The sequence below is a fragment of the Peromyscus leucopus genome, chromosome 23 (genome assembly GCF_004664715.2).
Source record: "Peromyscus leucopus breed LL Stock chromosome 23, UCI_PerLeu_2.1, whole genome shotgun sequence".
Lineage (NCBI taxonomy): Eukaryota > Metazoa > Chordata > Mammalia > Rodentia > Cricetidae > Peromyscus > Peromyscus leucopus.
Genome location: NC_051082.1, coordinates 46,166,871 through 46,191,034, shown reverse-complemented (window position 1 = coordinate 46,191,034; position 24,164 = coordinate 46,166,871). Strand labels below are relative to the sequence as shown.

At 41.4% G+C, this 24,164-nt stretch overlaps 1 protein-coding gene across 1 annotated transcript; it reads left to right on the top strand.

The window, feature by feature from the left end:
* Positions 1–512: 512 nt before the first annotated feature.
* Positions 513–24,164, top strand: LOC114688300 (cytochrome P450 3A25). The gene is made up of 9 exons (XM_037198506.1): positions 513–623; positions 874–962; positions 1,185–1,333; positions 2,598–2,725; positions 4,056–4,122; positions 16,838–16,998; positions 19,815–20,041; positions 21,664–21,826; positions 23,858–24,164. Exons 1-9 carry the CDS (start codon positions 531–533, stop codon positions 23,951–23,953), a joined length of 1,173 nt encoding a protein of 390 aa, XP_037054401.1. The 5' UTR covers positions 513–530; the 3' UTR covers positions 23,954–24,164.

Here is a 24,164-nt window from a genome sequence, read left to right as displayed (position 1 = left end):
AGTTAAGATAAAAAATAATTTCTATACAATTGTATTATTTCTTGAAATATCAAATCAATATTTTATAGCATCCATAGATTTTTTAAAAAACTCAACTTCAAATCATCCAATTGTTCGTACTGTTGACAGAAGTGAATGAGCAACTGACCTGAGCTGATACTTTGCCAAGGCCAGTTGCTGTCTGTTACTAATGCATTTTGTCTGAACAGCTTTGAAGGAGGCTGTAGAGCTGTCCTATCTGTTCTCATGGATTCTGCAAGGGTGACTTGCATTTAAAACGAGACAGTCATAGACAGATGTGAAGCTATACCAGGTGTATGATGTTGCTGCTACGCAGAGGAATTATGACAATTTAAATAAAAGATTATTGAGCATCTAGTAATGTCCAGACACTTAATAATCAGTATTATTTGTTAAGTAAAAATGCTTGTTTAATCAACTTTCTAGAATTATGAAGATTATCATAACTTTAATCTGATAAATATCCTTCCTTTCTATTTCAATTCTAGGCTTTTGGTCCAGTGGGACTTATGAAAAAGGCCATCACCATATCTGAGGATGAAGAGTGGAAGAGACTTAGAACACTGCTGTCTCCAACTTTCACCAGTGGAAAACTCAAGGAGGTGATAAGAGAGAGGGCATTTGCTTATGGAATGAATCTGGGGACAGGTAGAAAACAAGCCCACAGTCCCTTCCCAAGGGTTTGTCCTCTGAGTTACAATTCTTATAAGATGGTCTTCTGTCTTCATGCCAGGAGGACCCATTATAAAATCCACTGTAACATCCCACTCATTGCTTCATGACTGGGGATGATTTGTCTTTCTGGGACCTGAGTTTCCTCATTTAGCTACAGATGCTGTGCTTTGTGCTTAGATGTTCCCCATCATTGGACAGTATGGAGATGCACTGGTGAGAAACTTGAGACGAGAAGAAAAGAGAGGGAAGCCCATCACCATGAAAGAGTAAGTGGTGGTGCAGTTGATGGGACTGTAAGTACCTTAGTGTCCCTTCAACTCTAGGAAAGGGCATCTGCAACCACACCAGGTAAAGGCCCCATGTATGAGTGTGTAGGAGCCTAGCCCCCACTGATGATCCAGCATGTGATTCTGTGTGGCTTCCTGGGTAGCTTGGAATATGAGCTGCCTCAAACGTAGATGTTGATTCCCATGTCTCTCTCTACTCAGCATCCTTGGAGCTTATAGCATGGATGTGATCATTGGCACATCATTTGGAGTTAACGTTGATTCCCTCAACAACCCAGAGGATCCCTTTGTGCAGAAAGCCAAAAAGATCTTAAAGTTTTCCATTTTTGATCCATTTCTTCTCTCTATAGGTATGTACACTATTTCTTCTTTCTTTATATTACCCCCTCCTATACACCAGTCAAAATAACACCATAATTGAGATATAGTTCACATGTAAAAAATTCAAATACTTAAAATGTATAATTCAACTTTTGCTCACCAAAGGCACATGCATCCATCACCATTGTCAACTCAGAAATGTGTTTTCTAAGAAAAAACTACACCTTTTCAGTCTTATCTCCCATTCCTCCTCACCATAAGAAATGTCCAGTTAGCTGTCTGTTCCTGTAAATCTGCCTATTCTGGGCATAGCATTAAAATACGATACAAATATTTTATAGAGAATATGGAATTTGGCAACTAGTTTCTTTCACTTAACATCATACATTCAACAGAACCATCTGTTGCTACTCCCATGTTCCATCATATTCTGAACCATCTGATGACTGAACATTTGTTTTCATGCTTTCTAAGTAGGAAATTCACATGGAATTGGTGAATTATAGAGGAATTCTATGTTTGACTTGTTGGGCAACTGAAAATCTTTTTCAGGATTTGTTTGTTTGCTTGTTTTGCTGCCATTAGTTCACAGGGCTCCATTTTCTCCACATCCCATATGAAACTTCATTTTTTTTTCTTCATGATTTTCTTATTATTACTACCTTAGGGTACATTTAGGAGTCAAACATTATGGGGGATTATTTACATTTTTAAGACTTTTATATATGAGTACTATATTTGCATTATTTCCATCCCTTCTTCCCCCCACCCCCACCACTCTGCTCATGTCCTCCTAATCCACGACTCTTCTCCTATAACTATAATGGTTACATATACATATGTACACATGCCTCTAGCCTACTGAATCCATTTAGTGTTGCTCTTACATCCATGTTTATGGCCAGCTACTTGGGTTGGATCACCTATCATGACCTCATCTTTGGAGAAAACTGACTCTTTCTCTCAATAGTCATTAATTTTCTGTGACTCTTCATCTAGAGGTAAGAGCTTGTGGGATTTCCCCATCCACATTGGCATGTCAACCATTGTTATCATTACACAGATCTTGTCTGGACAACCATATCATTGAGATTTCTTAAGTCCAGTTTCCCTGCCATGTCTAGAAGATGCGATCTCACAGCAGGCCTTCTCATCTTCTTGTTTTTACAACACTCATCCTCGTCCATGATTTTCCCTGAGCCTTAAGTATAGAGTTTGCATTGTAGGCATATCCATTGATGCTGGGCAGTTCATAGTCACTTATTCTCTGTATTTATTCATTTTTCTCTGTAGTTCTGTTTCCATTCCTTACTCCAATATATGAGTTGTTAAATCTCTCCATTTTTCCAAGACAATCAGTGAAATTTTTCAAAGAATTTGTAGTAAGGATGAAGAAAAATCGCCTTGATTCAAACCAGAAGGTAAAATGTGATGCTGTTTTCATAGTACTCAAGATTTGGTTATGATGCTCAGGGTTTGGTCATGATGCTCAGGGTTTTGTCATGTGTCAGGCTGTGAGTGTGTGATTTATGTATTTTCCCCAGTGTTCTCTTAAAAATGAATAGAGAAAACTATGCTTAGAGCAAGATAATGTTAACATTTTAGGGAGAAGAAGAAGATAGAAGCTGGGTGATGCTATATGAGAATAACAGAGAAACAGTTTCACATTTGCCAAAAGGAGTGAAAGTTATTATTCCCTGAGATAAGTGCCAATCAAGTAAAAACATTGCTACCACCCTTAATTGAAAAGAGTCAAAAACTAGAATTTGTACTTACAAATTATATCTACTACTATTATTCCGTCCCTAAAGTTTATATCATCAAAAGATTGGTTTCAGTTTTAAACTTATTTTCTCCAATAGAAGTATGGCCATACCTGGTGGAGATTGGCCCGTGTTTAAATTTGAGTACTTCTTGCCTTGTGTGTGGGGATTTTCTTGACAGTGAGGTCACAAGCCACTCATCCAAAAGGTGAATATTTTCTTTGGACAATCAGTTTTCAGGCTGCTAGCCTAGCTCTGCTATATGTAGCCTGGAGGCCATAAAAATTCTGTCTGCAGATCAGGGAGAAGGGCACTTGTGGAGACACTTAGAATTTTGTAGTGCCTGGAGTGTGGGGTATCAGGGGATGCTCACACAAAACGTGGAAGTGAGTACTAGAGATAGAGTTAATCAAGGAGGCTGTTGGTTAAGGATTGTGGTAAGAGAACAGAGTATTGGAGTTCAGGACTTTTCTGAGCAAGCATGATGAGAAAGGAGCCAACAGCTCTTTGGCCAGGAATCTCCTCAGAAGCCAAAGAAACATAGATCAGAGAAACAAAGACCAAAAACTGCATTTCTAGCAAGGAAATGTCTTGTTCCCCAAGGCTTGCTGATAGAGGCTTTAATTTTCCCTTTTTTAATTTTAAGTATATGGGTGCTTTGCCCACCTGCATGCCTGTGTACCACATGTGTGCAATGCCTGCAGAGGCCAGAAGAGGCATCAGATCCCCAGAACTGGAGTTACAAGAGATTGTGATTCACCTTATCAGTGTTAGGGACTGAACCCGGGTCCTCTGCAAGAGCATTCAGTGCTCTTAACCACGGAGCAATTTCTTCAGCCCATACATGCTTTTATTCATTTGTGGCTCAAGTCACACTTGTGGACTTCAAGTGGACATATTCTCAGAAGGGAGGTGAAGTTATGAACCCCTGTTTCAAGTCTGACCTCTCAGCTAGATGACCATCATTATTTTCTCTTTCTTCTTCCAGACCCGAGTGGATTTTCTTCAGCTGATGATGAACACTCAGAACTCCAAAGGCGAAGAGTCCCCAAAAGGTAACCCAGGACACTTTACGATGTGTAGATCAAGAAGCTCAGAGAGAAGAGGGTGTCAGGACATGTGCATGGGTGGTGGTCCAGAATGGAAACTTCTGCCAAATTTCTGAAAGACATGCACATGGATGATATCTATGGTGTCCACGGGAGCTTTATAGAAGTACACTGGTGTAATTGGACCAGAGCCTGTGGGGCAGCCACAGAGAAGCCTTTCATGCCCAGAAGTCCTCAGTGGTTCTGGGTCATCTGTCAGAGCAGATTCAGATTCTCAGTTCCTTCCAATCCCACTGATTCTGAATCTCTGCCTGGGAATTTGTATCTGGGCCCTAACAGGAAGCATGCTGTCGAGCAGTGGGGATGGTCCCTGGGAGTGAGTGGTAGAACTGTATTCAACAACTTCATCTGCAATTTACTCTGCTCTGTGTAAATTGTATCTGGGAAACTATATACCCAGCTTTTCTTCATCTTTTATCTTTTTAAAAGAGATTTATTTATTTATTATGTATACAGCATTCTGTTTGCATGTGTGCCTGCACATCAGAAGAGGGTACTAGATCTCATTATAGATGGTTGTGAGCCACTATGTGGTTGCTGGGAATTGAACTCAGGACCTCTGGAAGAACAGCCAGTGCTCTTAACCTCTGAGCCCCAGCCCCTTCTTCATCTTTTAACCTCCTGGTTTTATATCATCTGTGGATGCTTTGTGATGAAAACTACTATTACTGTTATAGCTACAGAATGATGGCCTTCTTACTATTATTTACTCTATACTTACCAGTCATCACCCAATGTAAAGGAATGTCCTCTTCTTTATCATCTAAAATTTTTTTAATTCTATTATTAATTATTTAAATTTTGTTCAGTTGCTTCTGTCACTGTGATCTCATGCTTTCCCTGTTGCTCTCGACTTTTATCACTAGCTACTTTGCATTCAACTGTCTTATGTGTGTCCATTCATGGCCCTTTTGTGTGACATGGTGGGTCCTTTCTGTTCATTTTGTTTCTCTCTCTCTCTCTCTCTCTCTCTCTCTCTCTCTCTCTCTCTTCTCTCTCTCTCTCTCTCTCTCTCTGCTCACAAACACCAGAGGAGAATGTTGGTATTCAGCTCTGTTGCTCTCTGTCTTATTCACTTGAGGCAGGGTCTCTAGATGGATGTGGATCTAGTCTGGCAGCCAGAAAGCCCCAGTGAGCGTCTTGTCTCCATCTCCCTACCCTGATGAAGATACAAGAATGTGTGGCCACACTGATTTATGTGAGTTCTGAGGACTTGAACTCAGGGCCTCCCCATTGGTACAAAAGAAGCTCTTACTCACTGAATCATCTCTCCAGACCCCTTTCATTTAAGTTTTTAAATTATTATTATTATTAATCATTTTTTGATGGTGAATGATCACACCAGCTATGGTATGCATGTGAAGGTCACAAGATAACTTTGTAGAGTCATGCACATGTCCTGACACCCTCTGTCCACCTTTACATGGGTCCACGAATCAAATTCAATCCACCTGGCTTGCTCAGCAAGTACATTTATCCACTGAGCCATCTTATCAGCCCTTATTAATTTTTAATTCCTCTAGAGACATTAATTTGTAGAGCAATTTCTGGTCATAGAAGAACTGAGAGGAAAGTGCAGAGATCGCCAATATACTTCTGCCCATGAGTACATGTAACACCCACCCCCGCCGTTCACACCCCTGCCCTGCAGAGTGGTGCATGTGTTATAAGATGGACTTACACTGAGATTGTTTATGTAAGGTTGAATACTGGTCTCTATTCTATGAGTTTTGGCCAGTGAATAGTCGTACCCATCTTCCTCCACCAGAAAAAACATCCAGAAGATTCTATGTCTTCACACTGATCATTTTTGGAGCATATTCTTGCTTTCTAGTGAAAGATATTTCAAGTGTCTCTCTATTTCTCTATAATTCCCTAGAAATGGCCACTTTTCAAAGAAATCTTGGCTGTAAATGGAGTATCCTTGTCCTGAATGCCCAGTCCCAAATTACTGACTCAGAAGCTGAATATGAATATAAATGCTTGGCCAATAGCTCATTACTAACTAGCTCCTACATTTTAAGTTAACCCATATTCAACATTTACACTCTGCCACGTGGTGGTACCCTTATTACCATGGCATGTTCATCCTTCTCCCTCTACATCTGGCTCTCCACTCTCTGACCCCATCTTGTTCTTTCCAGCCTCCTCTGTGTCTGGCTATCCCACCCATACTTCCTGCCTGAGCTATACCATGAATACAAATTACAGATGTTTTAGTAAGTTTTTTAGTCAACTTGTAGACAGTAAGTAACACATGTTTTCATAGTGTACAGGAGTGATTATTTCCTATATCATTGCACTGTGGCTACAGATCTTTATATGTTGTTGGCGGCTGCAGTGATTTTGTTTGTTTTTTTTTTTCTTTTAGTTCCTATATTTGCTAGCCTGAACAGTTTTTATTTATTGACCATCAGAGCAAACATTTGCATACAGAACATCCCACAGCTACCCTTAGTGATAGCTGGAATCCCAAAACAGGTCTAATGTGAATATTTCTATTGTTCCTTTCAATGGATGAAGCTAAGAAACTTGATATCTCTACAGAGACATAAGAAACTTAAATATTATGATGCTCATCCATGTGCAGGGATATAAACAGGTTTATTCTATATATCCTTCAGTTTTCCCCAATAAAATATTAAGACAAATGACCTGCGTATTTGACCTGAATACCATCATTCCACAGGATTCAATTTCAGGCTGCTAGTGATTTGACAGCTACATCGTGGAAGCCCTGATAGTTAACAGTGGGTGGACCTACTGTAGCACATCATTGTGAACACACCTGGCTTGGCATCTTTATCTTCTATCTAATTATCGATCCATGTCTCTCTGGCCTAACACAGTGTTCTGTGAGCACAGAAAGCACTGTTTTCCTGTAGTAGTCACTAAGGCCACCACTAGGCCCATGTGGTTATTAAGGACTTATTGTATGTTTAGCACCAATGATTAACTGTAATTTGTTTAATGAATGAAAAAATACAAAGATCTGAACATGGCTAGAGGCTACTATAGCAGACAAGAAAACTCCAAATGTTGGATTTGTGATGTCATTCAATTCAGTAGCATGATATTTGTTCTTACTAGAAGAAATAATTTGATAGCTGTGGTTTTTTTCAGACAAAATTTGTTATGGGTAAATCAGCATTATAGAACTTTCTCATACCCACTTCATATTGTTTTCATTTTGAATTGGATAGCATGTCTATTTCAAGGTTCCCCAAATCAAAAAGAACAAATCCTTTTTTAAAATTTTTTTGTTTTTGTTTTTAGTTTTTTTATTAATAGACTTTCTATTCATTTTACATATCAACTGCAGATTCCCCTGTCCTCCCTCCTCCCATCCCCCAGCCTTTCCCACCAACCCATCCCCCACTCCCACCTCCTCCAAGGCAAGGTCTCCCATGGGGAGTCAGCAGAACCTGGTACATTCAGCTGAGGCAGGTCCAAGTCCCTCCTCCCTGCACCAAGGCTGTGCAAAGTGTCTCACCATAGACACTAGGTTCCAAAAAGCCAGCTCATGCACTAGGGACAGGTACTGGTCCCACTGCCTGGGGGCCACCTGCACAGTTCACGCTAAACAACTGTCTCATTTGTCCAGAGCACCTACTCCAGTACCATGGGGGCTCCTCAGCTATTGGTCCACAGTTCATGTGTTTCCACTAGTTTGGCTAGTTGTCTCTGTACTTTTTCCAATGACGGTCTTGATATCTCTTGCTCATAGAATCCCTCCTCTCTCTCATTGACTGGACTCCTGGAGCTCCACCTCGGACCCGGCTATGGATCTCTGCATCTGCTTCCACCAGTCACAGGATGAGGGTTCTATCATGACAGGGTATTCAGCCATCCTATCACCAGAGTAGGTCAGCCCAAGCACCTTCTCAACCATTGCCAGTAATCTATGGAGGAGTCATCTTTGTGGTTTCCTGGGGTACCTCCCTAGCACTCTGCTTATTCCTATTCCCATGGGGTTTTCATTTATCATGGTATCTCTTTCCTTGTTATCCCACTCTGTTCCTGATCCAGCTGGGATATCCCGCTCCCCTAAGCTCTCTTTCCCCTGACCCTTGTCCTCCATTGACTTCCCTCACCCCGAATTTGCTCATGTAGATCTCATCCATTTTCCCATCACTGGGCAATCCCTGTGTCTTTCCTAGGGTCTTTTTTGTTATCTAGCTTCTCTGGAGCTGTGGGTTGCAGTCTGGTTATCCTTTGCTTTACATCTAGTATCCACTTATGAGTGAGTACATACCCATGTTTGTCTTTCTGAGTCTGGGTTACCTCACTCAGGATGGTTTTTTCTAGTTCTCTCTATTTGCCTGCAAACTTCAAGATGTCATTGTTTTTCTCTGCTGAGTAGTACTCTGTTGTGTATATGTACCATATTTTCTTAATCCATTCTTCAGTTGAAGGTCATCTAGGTTGTTTCCAGGTTCTGGATATTACAAATAAGGCTGTTATGAACATAGCTGAGCAAGTGTCCTTGTGGTATGATTGAGCATTCCTTGGGTATATGCCCAAAAGTGGGTAAAGCTGGGTCTTGAGGGAGGTTGATTCCCAATTTTCTAAGAAACCGCCATACTGATTTCCAAAGTGGCTGTACAAGTTTGCATTCCCACCAACAGTGTAGGAGTGTTCCACTTGCTCCACATCCTCTCCAACATAAGCTGTCTTCAGTGTCTTTTATCTTAGCCATTCTGAAGGGGGTAAGATGGTATCTCAGAGTCATTTTGATTTGCATTTTCCTGATGAATAAGGATGTTGAGCAATTCTTTTATTTTCTTATTTATTTATTTTTTTATTTTATAATTAAATTTTATATATCAGCCACGGATTCCCCTGTCCTCCCTCCTCCCACCCCTCAGCCTTCCTCCCCAACCCACCCCCCAATTCCCACCTCCTCCAAGGCAAGGTCTCCCACGGGGAGTCAGCCCAGCCTAGTAGATTCAGATGAGGCAAGTCCAGTCCTCTCCTCCCTACACCAAGGCTGAGCAAAGTGTCTCAGCATATGCCCTAGGTTCCAAAAAGGCAGCTCATGCACCAAGGACAGGTCCTGGTTCCACTGCCTGGGGGCCTCCTAAATAGTTCAAGCTAATCAACTGTCTCACTTATCCAGAGGGCCTGGTGCAGTACCATGGGGGCTCCTCAGCTATTGGTTTACAGTTCACATGTTTCCACTAGTTTGGCTATTTGTCCCTGTGATTTTTCCAATGATGGCCTTGATATCTTGCTCATATAATGCCTCCTCTCTCACACCGACTGGACTCCTGGGGCTTGGCTGTGGGTCTCTGCATCTGCTTCCATCAGACACTGGATGAGAGTTCTATCATGAAAGTTAGGGTGTTCGGCCATCTGATCACCAGTGTAGGTCAGTTTAGGCACTCTGTACACCACTGCCTATGGTGGTGGTATCTTTGTGGATTTCTGGGGACCTCTCTAGAACTCTGTTTCTTCCTATTTCCATGGGGTTTTCATTTATCATGGTATCTCTTTCTTTGTTCTCTCACTCTGTTCCTGAGACAGCTGGGACCTCCTGCTCCTCTGCTCTCTTTCCCCTGACCCTTGCCCTCCATTACCCCCAACCCCAGTTTGCTCATGTAAATCTCATCCATTTCTCTGTTGTTAGGTGATCCTTCTATCTTTCTTAGGGTCCTCTTTACTAGGTAGTCTCCCTGAGGTTATGAGTTGCAGTCTGGTTATCCTTTGATTAAGGATATTGAGCAGTTCCTTAAATGTCTTTCAGCCATTTGAGCTTCTTCTGTTGAGAATTCTGTTTGGCTGTATAGCCCATTTTTAATTAGTCTGTTAGGTATTTAAATGTCTAGTTTCTTGAGTTCTTTATATATTCTGGAGATCAGCCCTCTGTCAGATGTGGGGTTGGTGAAGATCTTTTCCCATTCTGTAGGCTGTCATTTTGTCTTATTGACCGTGTCCTTTGCCCTACAAAAGCTTCTGAGTTTCAAGAGATCCCATTTATTAATTGTCACTCTCAGTGTCTGTGCTACTGGTGTTATATTCAGGAAGTGATCTCCCATGCCAATGTGTCCAAGACTATGTCCTACTTTCTCTTCAATCAGGTTTAGAGTAACTGGATTTATGTTGAGGTCTTTGTTCCACTTGGGCTTAAGTTTTGTGCACGGTGACAGATATTGATCAATTTGCAATCTTCTATATGTTGACATCCAGTTATACCAGCACCATTTGTTGAAGATGCTTTCTTTTTTCCATTGTATAGTTTTGGCTTCTTTGTTGAAAATCATGTTTATAGGTGTGCAGATTAATGTCAGGGTCTTCAGTTAGGTTCCATTGGTCCACATGTCAGTTTTTTTGCCAGTAGTAAGCTGTTTTTACTACTGTAGCTCTATAGTAGAGCTTGAAGTCAGGGATCGTGATGCATCCAGAAGTTGTTTTATTGTACAGGATTCTTTTGGCTATCCTGGGTGTTTTGTTTTCCATATGAAGTTGAATATTGTTCTTTCCAGATCTGTGAAGAATTGTGTTGGGATTTTGATGGAGATTACATTGAATCTGTAGATTGCTTTTGGTAAGATTGCCATTTTTACTGTGTTAATCCTACCTATCCATGAGCATGAGAGAACTTTCCATTTTTTGACATCTTCTTCAATTTCTTTCTTCACAGACCTAAAGTTCTTATCATACAGGTCCTTTGCTTGCTTAGTTACCCCAAGGTATTTTATATCATTTGTGGCTATTGTAAAGGGTGATGTTTCTCTGATTTCTTTCTCAGCCCATTTGTCATTTGTATATAGGAGGGCTACTGATTTTTTTTTTAGTTAATCTTGTATCCTGCTATATTACTGAAGGTGTTTATAAGCTGTATGAGTTCCTTGGTTGAATTTTTGGGGTCACTCAAGTATACTATCATGTCATCTGCAAATAGGGAAAGCTTGACTTCTTCCTTTCCAATTTGTATCCCCTTGATCTCCTTATGTTGTCTTATTGCTTTGGCTAGAACTTCAATACTTTATTGAATAAGAATTTGAGAGAACAGACAGCCTTCCTTGTCTTGTTCCTGATTTTAGTGAAATTGCTTTGAGTTTCTCTCCATTTAATTTGATATTGGCTGTTGGCTTGCTGTAAATTGCCTTTATTATGTTTAGGTATGTTCCTGTATTCCTGATCTCTCCAAGACCTTTATCATGAAAGGGTGTTGGATTTTGTCAGAGGCCTTTTCAGCATCTAGTGAAATTATCATGTGTTTTTTTTTTTCTTTCAGTTTGTTTATATGGAGTAGTACATTGACAGGCTTTCTTATGTTGAACCAACCTTGTGTCTCTGGGATGAAGCCTACTTGATCCTGGTAGATAATTGTTTTGATGTGTCCTTGGAGTGTGTTTTCCAATATTTTGCTGAGTATTTTTGTATCAATGTTCATGATGGAGATTGGTCTGTAGTTCTCTTTATTGCATCTTTGTTTCGCTTGGCAATCAGAGTAACTGTAGCTTCATTGAAGAAGTTTGGTAACATTCTTTCTGTTTCTATTGTGTGGAATAATTTAAAGAGTATTGGTATTAACTCTTCTTTGAAGATCTGGTAGAATTCTGCATTGAAACCCTCTGGTCCTGGGCTTTTTTTTGGTTGGGAGACTTTTAACGACTGTTTCTATTTCCTTAGGGGTTATTGGACTATTTAAATTGTTTATCTAGTCTTGATTTAACTTAGGTATGTGGTACCTATCCAGAAAATTATCCATTTCTTTTAGATTTTCCAGTTTTGTGGAGTACAGGTTTTTGAAGTATGACTTGATGACTGTCTGGATTTCCTCATTGTTAGTTGTTATGTCTCCTTTTTCATTTCTGATTTTGCTAATTTGGATGCACTCTCTCTGCCTTTTGGTTAGTTTGGAGATGGGCTTGTCTATCTTGTTGATTTTCTCAAAGAACCAACTCTTTGTTTCATTGATTCTTTGTATTGTTCTCTTTGTTTCTATTGTATTGATTTCAGCTCTCAATTTCATTATTTCCTGGCATCTATTTCTTCTGGGTGACTTTGCTTCTTCTTGTTCTAGAGCTTTCAGTTGTGCTGTTAAGTCACTAGTGTGAGATTTCTCCAACTTCTTTCTGTGGGCATTTAGTGCTATGAACTTTCCTCTTATCACTGCTTTTATAGTGTTCCATAAGTTTGGGTATGTAGTACATTCATTTTCATTGATCTCTAGGAAGTATTTAATTTCTTTATTTCTTCCTTGATTCATTGGTGATTCAGTTGAGCATTATTCAGCTTCCATGAGATTGTAGGCTTTCTGTAATTTTTGTTGTTGTTGAAATCTAACTTTAAACCATGGTGGTCTGATAGAATACAAGAGGTTATTCTACTTTTTTGTATCTGTTGAGATTTGCTTTGTGACCAAGTATATGGTCGATTTTAGAGAAGGTTCCATAGGGTGCTGAGAAGAAGGTATATTCTTCTGTGTTAGAGTGTAATGTTCTGTAGATATCGATTAAGTCCATTTGAGTCATAACATCAGTTAAGCCCCTTATTTTTCTGTTGTTTCAATCTGGTTGATCTGTCCAGTGGTGAGAGTGGGGTATTGAAGTCTCCCACTATTAATGTGTGGAGTTTTATGTGTGATTTAAGCTTTAGTAATGTTTCTTGTACATATGTGGGTACCCTTGTGTTTGGGGCATAAATGTTCAGAATTGACTCTTCATCTTGGTGGATCTTTCCTGTGATGAGTATGCAATGTCCTTCTTGATCTCTTTTGATTGATTTTAGTTTGAAGTCTATTTTGCTGGATATTAGGATAGTTACACCAGCTTGCTTCTTAAGACCATTTGATTGGAAAGACTTTTCCAGTTTCTTCTATGATCTTGTTGAATATATTTTCTGTGCCTTTGAATTGGTATTCTTCTCCTTTTTCTATCCCTATTATTCTTAGGTTTGCCCTTTTCATGGTGTCCCAGATTTCCTGGACATTTTGTGTTATGACCATTTTTGGCTTTGGTATTTTCTTTGACTGATGAATCTATTTCCTCTATTGTATCCACTACACCAGAGATTCTCTCTTCCATCTCTTGATTCTGTTGTTTATGCTTGCATCTGTATTTCCTGTTTGTTTACTCAGATTTTCTATTTCCAGCATTCCCTCTGTTGCGTCTTCTTTATTGTTTCTATTTCCCTTTTCAGGTCTTGAACGGTTTCCCTCACATGTTGAATTGCTTTTTCATAGTTTTCTTGGCTTTCTTTAAGGGATTTATTGATGTTTTTCCAATGTTTTTATTTGTCTTTTCCTCTAATTCTTTATTGATTTCTTCCAATTTTTTGTTTGCCTTTTCCTCAATTTCTTTATTGATTTCTTCCAATTTTTTATTTGTCTTTTCCTCAATTTCTTTATTGATTTCTTCCAATTTTTGTTTGTCTTTTCCTCAATTTCTTTCAGGGAATTTTTCACTTTTTCTTGAAAAGCCTCTAGCATCTTCATGAAGCTATTTTTTATGGTCACTTTCTTCTGCTTCCTCTATATTGTGATGTTCAGGTCTTGCTGGTGGAGGATGGCTAGGTTCTGGTGATGCTATATTGTTCTTTATGTTGTTGTATGTATTTTTACATTGATGTCTGCCCATCTCCTCCTCTTATAGGTTTAAGAGATGCCTTTGTCTGAGCGAGTTGCAATTGGTCCACTCTGTCCTTGTTGTGTCTATGTCTCAGGAAGCCATCTGGGTCCAATCCTAGCTCTTGGTCTAATTGGAGCTGGCAGATTCTGTATCTCAGGGAGCTGCTCTTGGCTCAACCCAAGCTGGTTGATTCTATGACTCATGGAGCCACTCTTGGTTATATCAGGGCTCTTGGTCCAGTCAGAGCTGACAGGTTCTATGTCTCAGGAAGCCTCTCTTGGTCCAATGAGAGGTGGCAAATTCTATGTCTCAGAAAGCCACTCTTGGTCTAATGAGGGCTGGCAGATTCCCTGCCTCCAGAAGTTACTCTTGGTCCAATGAGAGCTCTTTGTCCAAATAGAGCTGGCTGTTTGGTTTCCTTGCCTCAGGAAGCTACTCGGGTCACAAGCAGATGGGTGTTGGGGCAGGGCATGGAACTTGTAGATTGCAGGGTTCAATGGGGGGTTTTGATGGGGGGCTTCCCAAAGGAGTTTTTCCTGCTGGCTGGCAACTGGGGCGGAATTGGGTGGGGATTCCCAGGGACTGGCTATGTCCCAAGGCTTGGTTCCTAGGGGTAGAACTCTCTGGGTGTTAGAAGAGTCACTCACCTCTTGGTCCAACGAGAGCTAGCTATTTGGTTTCCATGCCTCAGGAAATTACTGGGGTCTCAGGTAGATGGGTATTGGGGCAGGGCATGTAGATTATAGGTTCTGATGGGGGAGTTGTGGGAGGGCCTTCCCACAGGAGTTTTCCCTGCTGGGCGACAACTGGGTAGAGTTGGGTAGGGGTCCTGGGGACTGGCTGTGTCCCAGGGTCTAAGTCTTAGGGGCCTTAAATTTTTTAAATTTATTTTACATACCAACCACAGTTTCTCCTCCCTCCACTCCTCCCATTCCCTCCCCACATCTCTATTCCACCTCTCCCCATCCACTCCTCAGAAAGGGTAAGGCCTCCCATGGGAGTCAACAAGGCTTGGCATATCTAGTTGAGGCAGGACTAAGCTCCTCCCCTGCTGCATCAAGGCTGAGTGAGGCATCCCACCACAGGCAGTAGGTATAATAACAATTCTGATGCTGTTCACCTAGCATTTTTCCTGGACTTCACACCTAGTACCCATCTATGTACAGACACAGCCATTTTGTTGCTTTGGTGCTAGGCACAGCTTCTACTCTTCTAGCATTTTCTTTCTCTGTAGTTTATGTGTGTACTGAGATCACATGCTGTGAAGACTGAAACCTCAGGTTTTCCGTCACCTGGTCCCTATCAAAGGCACATTCCCTTCAATGGAGGTTGTGCACACAAATGTCCACACACAGTGCCATTTCAGACACTACTGTTAGAGTCATTGAGGTTTGGCATTGTGTGTCTCTAATAAGTTCCTAGATGCTGCTGGTCCATGGACCACATTTGAATAGCAGGAGTCTCTCAAGCATCATGTTGTCCTTTGAATCTCTTCAAAAGTGTTTAAGGATTCCTATTTTTTTAAAAGATTTATTTCCATTTCATGTGTATTTTTGTTTGCATGTATGTATATGCACCACTTGTGTGCTGGTACCTGTGAATGGTCAAAAGAGGACACTGGATGTCCTAGAACTGGAGTTACAGGCAATGTTAAACTGCCGGGTGGGGAAAGGGAACCAAACCCAGGTCCTCTGCATGAGCATCCAGTTCTCTTAACCACTGAGCCATCTCTCCAGCTCCCTCAAAGGTGTTTAGATGGAAGATCCTTGCATTTTTTCACTCCATGAAGCATTGACATAACAAACAATCCAGCATTTTCCACCTATATTTTAATAAAAAAATCACTTAGATTTTTTTTCTTGGACAGCAAAGCTATTCCATGTTTTACTCAGAGCTAAGGTGTTTAAATTAGTTATTTATCTTGTCCCTGTGACAAAATAATTGACAGAAGCGATTTCAGGAAGAGTTTTTTCCTGACTCACACTTTGATGCTGTGGTTCATCATGATGGAGGAGTCATGGCAGCAGATGCTTGAGGCCACTGGTCACACCGCATGCACAGTCAGGAATCATGAATGCTGGCACTCGGCTCCCTCTCTCCTTTTCATTCAGTTCAGGAAGCTAGCTCATGGAATGGTGCCACAATCAAGATAGATCTTCCAGAACTGGAGAGGTGGCTCAGCAGTCATAAACACTTGCTGCTCTTCCAGAGGACCTGAGTTTGTCTGCCATGACCCATGATAGGCAGCTCGCAATCACTTGTAACTCCAGCTCCGGGGGATCTGACACCATTGTTTGGTTTCAGTGTTTGTGCACACATGTGTGCACACACACATGCAAATAAAACAGAAGTAAATGTTTAGAAACAAGATGAGTCTTTTTCACATCAAATAACCTAATCAAGATAAACCTTCACGGGCCTATCAGGAAGCAAGATAGTCTAGATAACAACACAGCATTGTGCCTGGAAGTTTATCTCCTAGGTGACTCTAGATCTGTCAAGTTGTCGATCACTGTCAGCTACCACAACACTTTTGTTTTCATCCCACACTAAGATAACAGTATAGGTTAGAGAGAATTCTGTCTCTTGAAATTGTCCAGTTGTGGTGATATGAATTTGGCCTAATATTTGGTCATCAACAATATAGATCTGAGGTCATCCAGGATTAAAATAATTTGACCTTGGGAATGGAAAGATGGCTTACCAGTTAAGAACAATGGCTGCTCTTCCAGAGGACCTGGATTCAATTCAAAACACCCACACAGCAGCTCACAGCCATCTGTAATTCCAGTTGCCAAGGATCTGATATCCTCTCCTAGTGTCCGTGGATACCAGGGATACATGTGGTACACAGACATACATGCAGATAAAACACCCATACACATAAAATATATTTTAAAATAATAACTTGACCTTTTTCTGGTATATCAGGTAGACACCAGAGTGGAATTCAGTTCCAATGACCCTAGACTACCTTTCTCTGTTCTTTCCTGGATGCTGGGAGTACCATTTGAATTTCTTTTCATCTCAACTATGATATTCTGCATTGATCTTCCTTAATTACAATGTTCTTTTCCTTTTAGCTCTGTCTGATCTAGAAATGGCAGCACAAACCATTATTTTCATTTTTGCTGGCTATGATGCTACAAGCACATCCATTTGCTTCATGATGTATGAACTGGCCACCCACCCTGATGTGCAGAAGAAACTTCAGGATGAGATTGACAGAGCTCTGCCCAATAAGGTGAGTGGTGGCACCCAGAGAGGGAGGGCAGAGGTAAAGGATTCACAAGAACATGTCTCATCACTTGCAATGAGAATTTTTACAGAGAGCCATGCAGTGGTTCTTCCACCAGCAAGAGTCTAAAAGAGAAAGAAAGGGAGGGACATGGGAGATGAATGTGACCTGTAGAAATACATGATCTTTAATACAGTGCCGGCTCTGGTGTGTCTGTATCTATTATAACAGTTATACAAGTAAGAGACACCAGAAAACCTGTGTGACACATAAGTGTAAGCACCAGTCCCTCAGGTGTCTGGACAGTTATCTCTGCTGATGTCCTCGGGTGCTGTCTATGCTATCTATGGTGCTAGGCTGGCCTTCACTGGTCTCAGCAGGCTGGCCTAACACTACTCTCAATGGTTCTACTGTCCAGTCTGATAGCATAGCATTTAGATGTGTGTGTGTGTGTGTGTGTGTGTGTGTGTGTGTGTGTGTGTGTGTGTGTGTGAATTAGGGGAGTCTTTTCTTTCCTATGGTTTATAATGGCATTGATAGTGTATCAGACTACTTCCTGTCTGAAGCCCTGAGTGCAGTTAGCATTACTTTCATAATTTCTTTGAGTGTCTGTGCCCTCTGCTGACCAGAGCTTGCATTACAGTCAGTGTGCTGGACAAGTTCTCTCAGAGAGTCTCTAGATCAAGCCTCTGAGGTGTCTAATATTTCAGCTTCAGCTGTATGGAAATGCACTCAGTGGTGTAGATAGAGGTAAAGAAGCCAAGGGATGAGCCAGTGTCTCCAGCTCTGAAGTCAACCTATCATCATCATCATCAACAACAACAACACCATCATTATTTTAATTATTCACTCTTCTATGTATATATGTGCACATGCACATACACATGTGTGTGTGCGAATGTATGTGCATAAGTGTCCATGCCACAGCATGTGTATGGAGGTCAGAGAATAACTTGTAAGAGTCAGCTCTCTGTTTCCACAAATTGGTTTCTGGAGTTTCAGTTCAGGCCATCAGACTTGGCAGCAAATTCCTTTACCCCCTGATCCATCTCATTAGCCCCCTAAACCAGACTCTAAGTCTCTACAAGATAGTCTTTTTGAGTGTCACACTAAATGACAGCCACAATACCCATACTGTCTTCAACTCTTTGCTCAAACTGGGAGGTTTGGGAATGTAAAGTTACCGGGACTTGTGTGGCTGTTTTGGCAGAATGGTACAGAATGCATCTCCACCAGAGCTCATGGTCAGGTCCTGAAGCAAAAACTGGTACACTGGTCCAGCTTCCAAAGATGGTAATGAATGTGGCTTTTGGTCGTCACTGGAAATTGCTTTAAACATTTTAAAATTTATATCCTTTTTAAAGTTAGCACACAAAGCAATGTGTTTCACGCTGACATTTTTATATACATGCCATTAAAGTTGATTTGTGTTCATCCTCCTCCCACTTTGCCCTCCCTCATCCTCCTAACCTCTCTTATCAGGCTTCTTCCTTTCCCTAAAGAATATGCAGAACTGCTTTCATTTCGTATATACTCTCCCCTCCTTTCTTCCCTCCCTTCATCCCTCCTCCCTCAATCCATCCTCTCTACATTCACACCTTTTCTGAGTTTGGTTTGCCTTGCTTAACCTAATGATTTCTAATTGCACCTGTTTCCAGCAAATTTTATGGTCTCATTTATCTCTATGGTCAATAAACTTTCTACTGTGCACAAGTACTTCATTTGCTTTCCCCATTCACCTGTAGTTGGAAATCAAGTTTTGTTCCATTTCTTAGCTATTGTGAATAATGCAATAGGTTCACTAGTATCTCTGTGATGTATTGACTTAGAGTCTCCTAGATATATACTAAGGGTTGAGGGTGTCCCAGTTAGCATTAACTGTCACCTTTATATAGCCTAGAATCACTGAAAGAATCCATGTCCTGTGGTTGTGCCCCAATTAGCAGGCCCCGTTGGCTGGTTATTTTGCAGCAATAAGTTCTCTGAGTCATACTGAGTGACTATGGGGCTCTCTCTATCATCAAAGCCATTGCTGTCTCACACAGACCTGAATTGGTTTTGAGGCTTGTGACGATGGCTGGGAGCTTCTCTTGAAGGTAGGGCCCCAGTCTCTTTTAATCAGAACCCCTGTTTTAACTTTTGGAGTATCACTGACTTCCCTTCCTCCCACTGCTAGGGCACAGGGCAGCTGGAACCAACTTCAGCTTGGCTTCTTTTCCGTGAGTTCACCCATCTTTTCCCCCATGCCTTTTAGCTGTCCTGCCACTTCCTTTATGTATTTCAGGGGTTCTTCCTCTCTTCCTTTCTCTAGAAAAGATTTGTTTTCTCCTTTGGAATCTTCTCCTTCACCAGCTCACACGAAGGCAGCTCTTAGCCTGTCGTCTTACCCAGAATCCTTCATTGTACCTTTCTAATCCCATAAGCAAAGGAGCTACCAAGATGTGGCATTGTCAATTTCAGCCTGGTTGGACCAGGAGTGGGGAGTTTGTTCCTCGCAATGACGTATTTCCTTGGTGTAGACTGATGGTCTATGGAGATGAGACCATGACCCCAGTGCACTTTGTCATATTGGTCATATGTGCTCACATGGGGAAGAAATCAGAGCATGACAGTGATGAGGAGGAGGGGATCTGGACAGGGGAGTGTCCCAAATGTCTCCTATGCCAAATCATCAGGACAAAGGTCATCATAGGTGCAGAATGATTTATTATGGCTGAGATCTACTAATCAAGATTAACCCTTGGAGCTTCTGACATGCAATAGCCCTGCAAACTTAATTGAAGATCAAACTTCATCTGGAAACATCTGTTTCTTCTTCCTAGGCACCTGTCACCTATGATGCCCTGATGGACATGGAGTACCTTGACATGATGGTGAATGAAACTCTCAGATTGTACCCAATCGCTAACAGACTAGAGAGGGTCTCAAAGAAGGATGTGGAAATCAATGGAGTGTTCATTCCCAAAGGGACTATAGTTATGGTACCAACTTATCCTCTTCACCGGGACCCTGAGTACTGGCCAGAGCCTGAAGAGTTCCGCCCTGAAAGGTACAGAGACCTCGGGAAGGGGTTCCCACCATGAGCAGGCAGGTTAAATATAAAATGTCTGTCTTAGTCACTGTTTCATACTGTGAAGAGACACATGACCATAACCATGACCAAGGCAACTCCTATGAAAGAAAGCATTTAACTGGGGCCTTGCTTATGGCTTCAGAGGTTTAGTCCATTATCATCATGGTGGGGAGCACAGTGGCATGCAGTCAGGCTCTGCTGCAGTAACTGAGAGCTGTATCCTGGTCCACGGGAAGAGAGACTCTGGGCTTGGCACGGGCTTTTGAAATCTCAAAACCACATGAATATGTACTTGTGCAGGTGCACATTGTGTGTGCATATGTGTATGTGCTCGTGGGAGTGCACATTTTTCTTTCTATATGTGTGCGTTGTAGGCGCATATATATGTAGGTGTATGTGCATGAGTGGATGAGCACATGTATGTATATGTCTGAGGTCTGGAGAAAACCTCAGAAGCCTCTCTCTAAGAGCCCTTCTCCTTTTGTTTGTGACAGGATCTCTCATTGGCCTTAGGGCTTTCACTAAGTTAGTGTAGCTGGATAGCACATTCCAGGGATCTGATCATCTCCACCTCCCATCTCGCCACTGCTAGGATTACAGGCACACATCACCATGCCCAGCTTTCTGTGCAGGTTCTAGGGGAACAAACCCAGAACATCACACTTGTCAGACAAGTAATTTACTGAATAAGCCATCTCCTAAGTCCCATACAATTATTATAATGCATTTCTCATGGTCACCCATGTGAACTCCTTATCCACACACAACCTAATTTGTCCACACTCCTGTGTTATTTCATAACATATCACATGTAAATACTTCTCTTTTTTTCCTACAAATTATCAAAAACGATTTTAAAACACCAAGCATTTCTGTTCTTGTCACTTTTTCAGAATCATTTATTTTCACTTATATAGTCAAATAATGAAAAAATCAAATTTGAATAAATTCAGCTCTACGTGTTCAGTAGGTATTTTTTTAGCTGAGTGGAGAAGGTAGACATGGAAATCACTCATGATGTTATAGTAGAGACTCATCCTGTGCCCCAGAAAATTATTTGGCTTTGGTTGTTCTGGGGGGGGGAGCAAAAGCAATTCTCATAAGAAAAAGAGAGTTGAAGGAGAAGAGGCTGACAGTGAAAACACAGGTGAGGGGAGCGACAAAGAAGGGAAATGAGGGAAGAGGGGGTATGGGGAGGGGAAATGAGCTTTTCCCACAGTGACAGAGAGGTGTCTCCTCCTCCCTAAGTGTGAGGCAGGAGCCCACTTGGCCTTCAGTTCAGCCAATCCCAATATGTCTTTCAGGGAAGGACACTTCATCATCCTGAAAGGAATATTTTCTGTCTAAGGATGTGTTTTCTCTCAAAGAGCATTCATTTCCACTTGTCTCAAGAACCCAGGAAATGCCTGTTTTGGTGTGAGTGGCGTGGACTTTTAGCTCACAGTTCCTTAGTCAGACACCTGCAGTAAGGGTTCAGTTGCAAGTCCACAAACTTGATTCAGCTACACCATCCTGGTTGAGGGTGTCAGAACTCCAAACATGGAGCTCTTGGGTCTTTATGTTCCATAACCTCATTTGCATCCCCACTCTGTCTCCAGGTTCAGCAAGGAGAACAAGGGCAGCATCAATCCTTATGTATACCTGCCCTTCGGGAACGGACCCAGGAACTGCATTGGCATGAGGTTTGCCCTCATCAGCATGAAACTCGCTGTCGTCAGAGTCCTGCAGAACTTCACCCTCCAGCCTTGTGAGGAAACAGAGGTGAGGCAAGAAACTCTCTCTATAAATAATGTTTCAACTTTTTATAGAAAAATGTTGGAGCTTTACATACAGAAAATAAAATGCTTGTCTTGGTTACTTTTCTATTGCTGTGATAAAACACCATGACCAAGACAACTTATTTTTTAAAAAGAAGTGTTTAATTGGGCTTATGGTTGCAGAGGATGAAGGTCCATGATGTCAGAGTGAAGGCATGGCAGCAGGTACAGCTGAGAGGTCAGAGAGAGAGAGACTGGAAATGAATGGCATGCGTCTTTTGAAATCTCAATGCCCACCCCACCCCCAGTGACATACCTCCCCCAACAAGGCCACACCTCCTAATCCTTCCCAAACAGTTCTGTCAACCAAGGACCAAGTATTCAAACATAAGCCTGAGGGGGCAATTTTCATTCAAATCACCACACTGCTCATGGACAATTTAATAATGTAGGGAACAAAAGAAGGTATTTGTAGTCTGATATGAGCTTTAAGGTCTTTCCATCCTGAGCTGTGTCTGAATAAAACACAAGTAAGGAATTCATTTAGAGTCAGTGCAGATTAGGGGACATGACTATATGAAATCTCCTTGAAATTGCGTCCAAGTTAACAAGATGGGGAGACATTGTGCACACAACATATAATAATGATCTTATCACGGTTTGTGACTGGTGGGCATCACCAGGACTTAAGAGAAGCTTCCAGGTATCAGGGGCTCCCAATCGCTGACTATGCTTTAGAACTAACTATGAAGAGCCTATGTCTGGCCACTATGTCTGGCCATATTAGGTACATTGAAATAATGCACCCAGAATGTGGCTTTAAGATATAGGCTATTCTCCTGCACACCAAAGTTGAGAGTCACCGATGTGACACAGGATATGTGAATCACTAAAGGTGGCCTTCAAGGTTTCCAAAGCCCACACTAGGCCCAATGTTTGTGGATCAAGATGTAGTCCTCAGATCCTTCTCCAGCATCATGTCTGCTGCGCCTGCTGCCATACTCCCCACCATGATAATGATGGGCCAAGCCTCTGAGACTGTAAGCCTGCCCCCAGTTAAATCCTTTTATAAGAGCTGCTTTCCATAGCAGTAGAAAGTGGCTAAGACTATGGGAATACTACGTAAATCACTGTCTGATGGTTAAGTTCTAACACACACACATGAAATATACAGTGTTTTCCTGTCCCATTGCCTTTCTTCATGGGAGGCCAGGAGGATATAAGTGGCCTATGGCTACAATATAGCTGTCCTATAAATGTGTGTAGGAGTTTGTTTAGATGGACAGATGGACAGAGCATTTCATCTTGGAAGCAAGCAGGACTCTGGAACACCTAACAAGCTCCAGTTACCCACAGTCTGACGCCCTTCCCCCATGACAATTTTCTTTCCCTTTCCTGTAATGAGATCAAATTGCTATGGAGGAGGCTTCCTCACCCCCTCAAGACTGAAGAGACTGAGGCAAAATGATTATGAAAACATTGAATTACTCAAGGTCATCTTTCAAACTACCCTTGGAAGCTAAAATAACAAGGGCCACTGCTTCCTGGAATCCTTGTCCACCATTGAACTGAATGGGCAAACCTGATGCCCAGGCACTTTGATAATTGAGTCACTCCATAGGGGTGAAATGTGTGATACATTCTCAGGATTACCATACATTCAGTGAATGTAAAATTAACTTTATATTGCCTCCAAAATTCACTTTCTGTATACTTAAGTTATGATCTAAAGTTTTAACTTGGCCTTTTGACTTAAAATTTAAATCACTAAAGAACACAAACCAATATAACTTTTCCTTAACTCTACACACAATAGGTGCTCAACTAATACTTGCCTGTATAAAAAGATAAGTGCTTTTGCCATCCAGTCTCAGTGAATATGTAGGTATAAAGGACTCAGGATATAGGACAGTGATATACAGTGTGTGTTTATGTGTATAAAGCATTGTGGTCCTTAATGTATCTGTTCTCTTTACTTCTATCATTGCTGGTGCCTCACTCATTGCTTCTCATTGTGATTGTTCAACTATTGCAGATCCCCCTGAAGTTCAGCAGGCAACCAATTCTCCAACCAGAAAAACCCATCATCCTGAAGATTGTGTCAAGAGATAAACCCATAACTGGAGCGTGAATTTCCCTCAGGAACCATGCTATATTCTTCAAGGGGGCTGTGTCATGGAACACCAGCAAATTTAATTTACCATGGAATGAAACCCAGATGAAATGAGCATAATGTACTTTCCTTGATGATTGAGTATTCAGTAATTCATTGAACATGCTCAGTGTCTATACAGAGTATCATCTATTATGTGATTCAAAGGAAACAAAGTCAGTAATAGATA

What these genes read in the sequence shown, in the direction of transcription:
- LOC114688300 (XM_037198506.1), top strand. Translation starts at nt 531, where the DNA reads ATGAAAAAGGCCATCACCATATCTGAGGATGAAGAGTGGAAGAGACTT. An exon ending in ACAGAGCTCTGCCCAATAAG is followed by an intron (nt 16,999 to 19,814) that starts GTGAGTGGTGGC and finishes TCTTCTTCCTAG; the next exon opens with GCACCTGTCACCTATGATGC. An exon ending in AGCCTTGTGAGGAAACAGAG is followed by an intron (nt 21,827 to 23,857) that starts GTGAGGCAAGAA and finishes CAACTATTGCAG; the next exon opens with ATCCCCCTGAAGTTCAGCAG.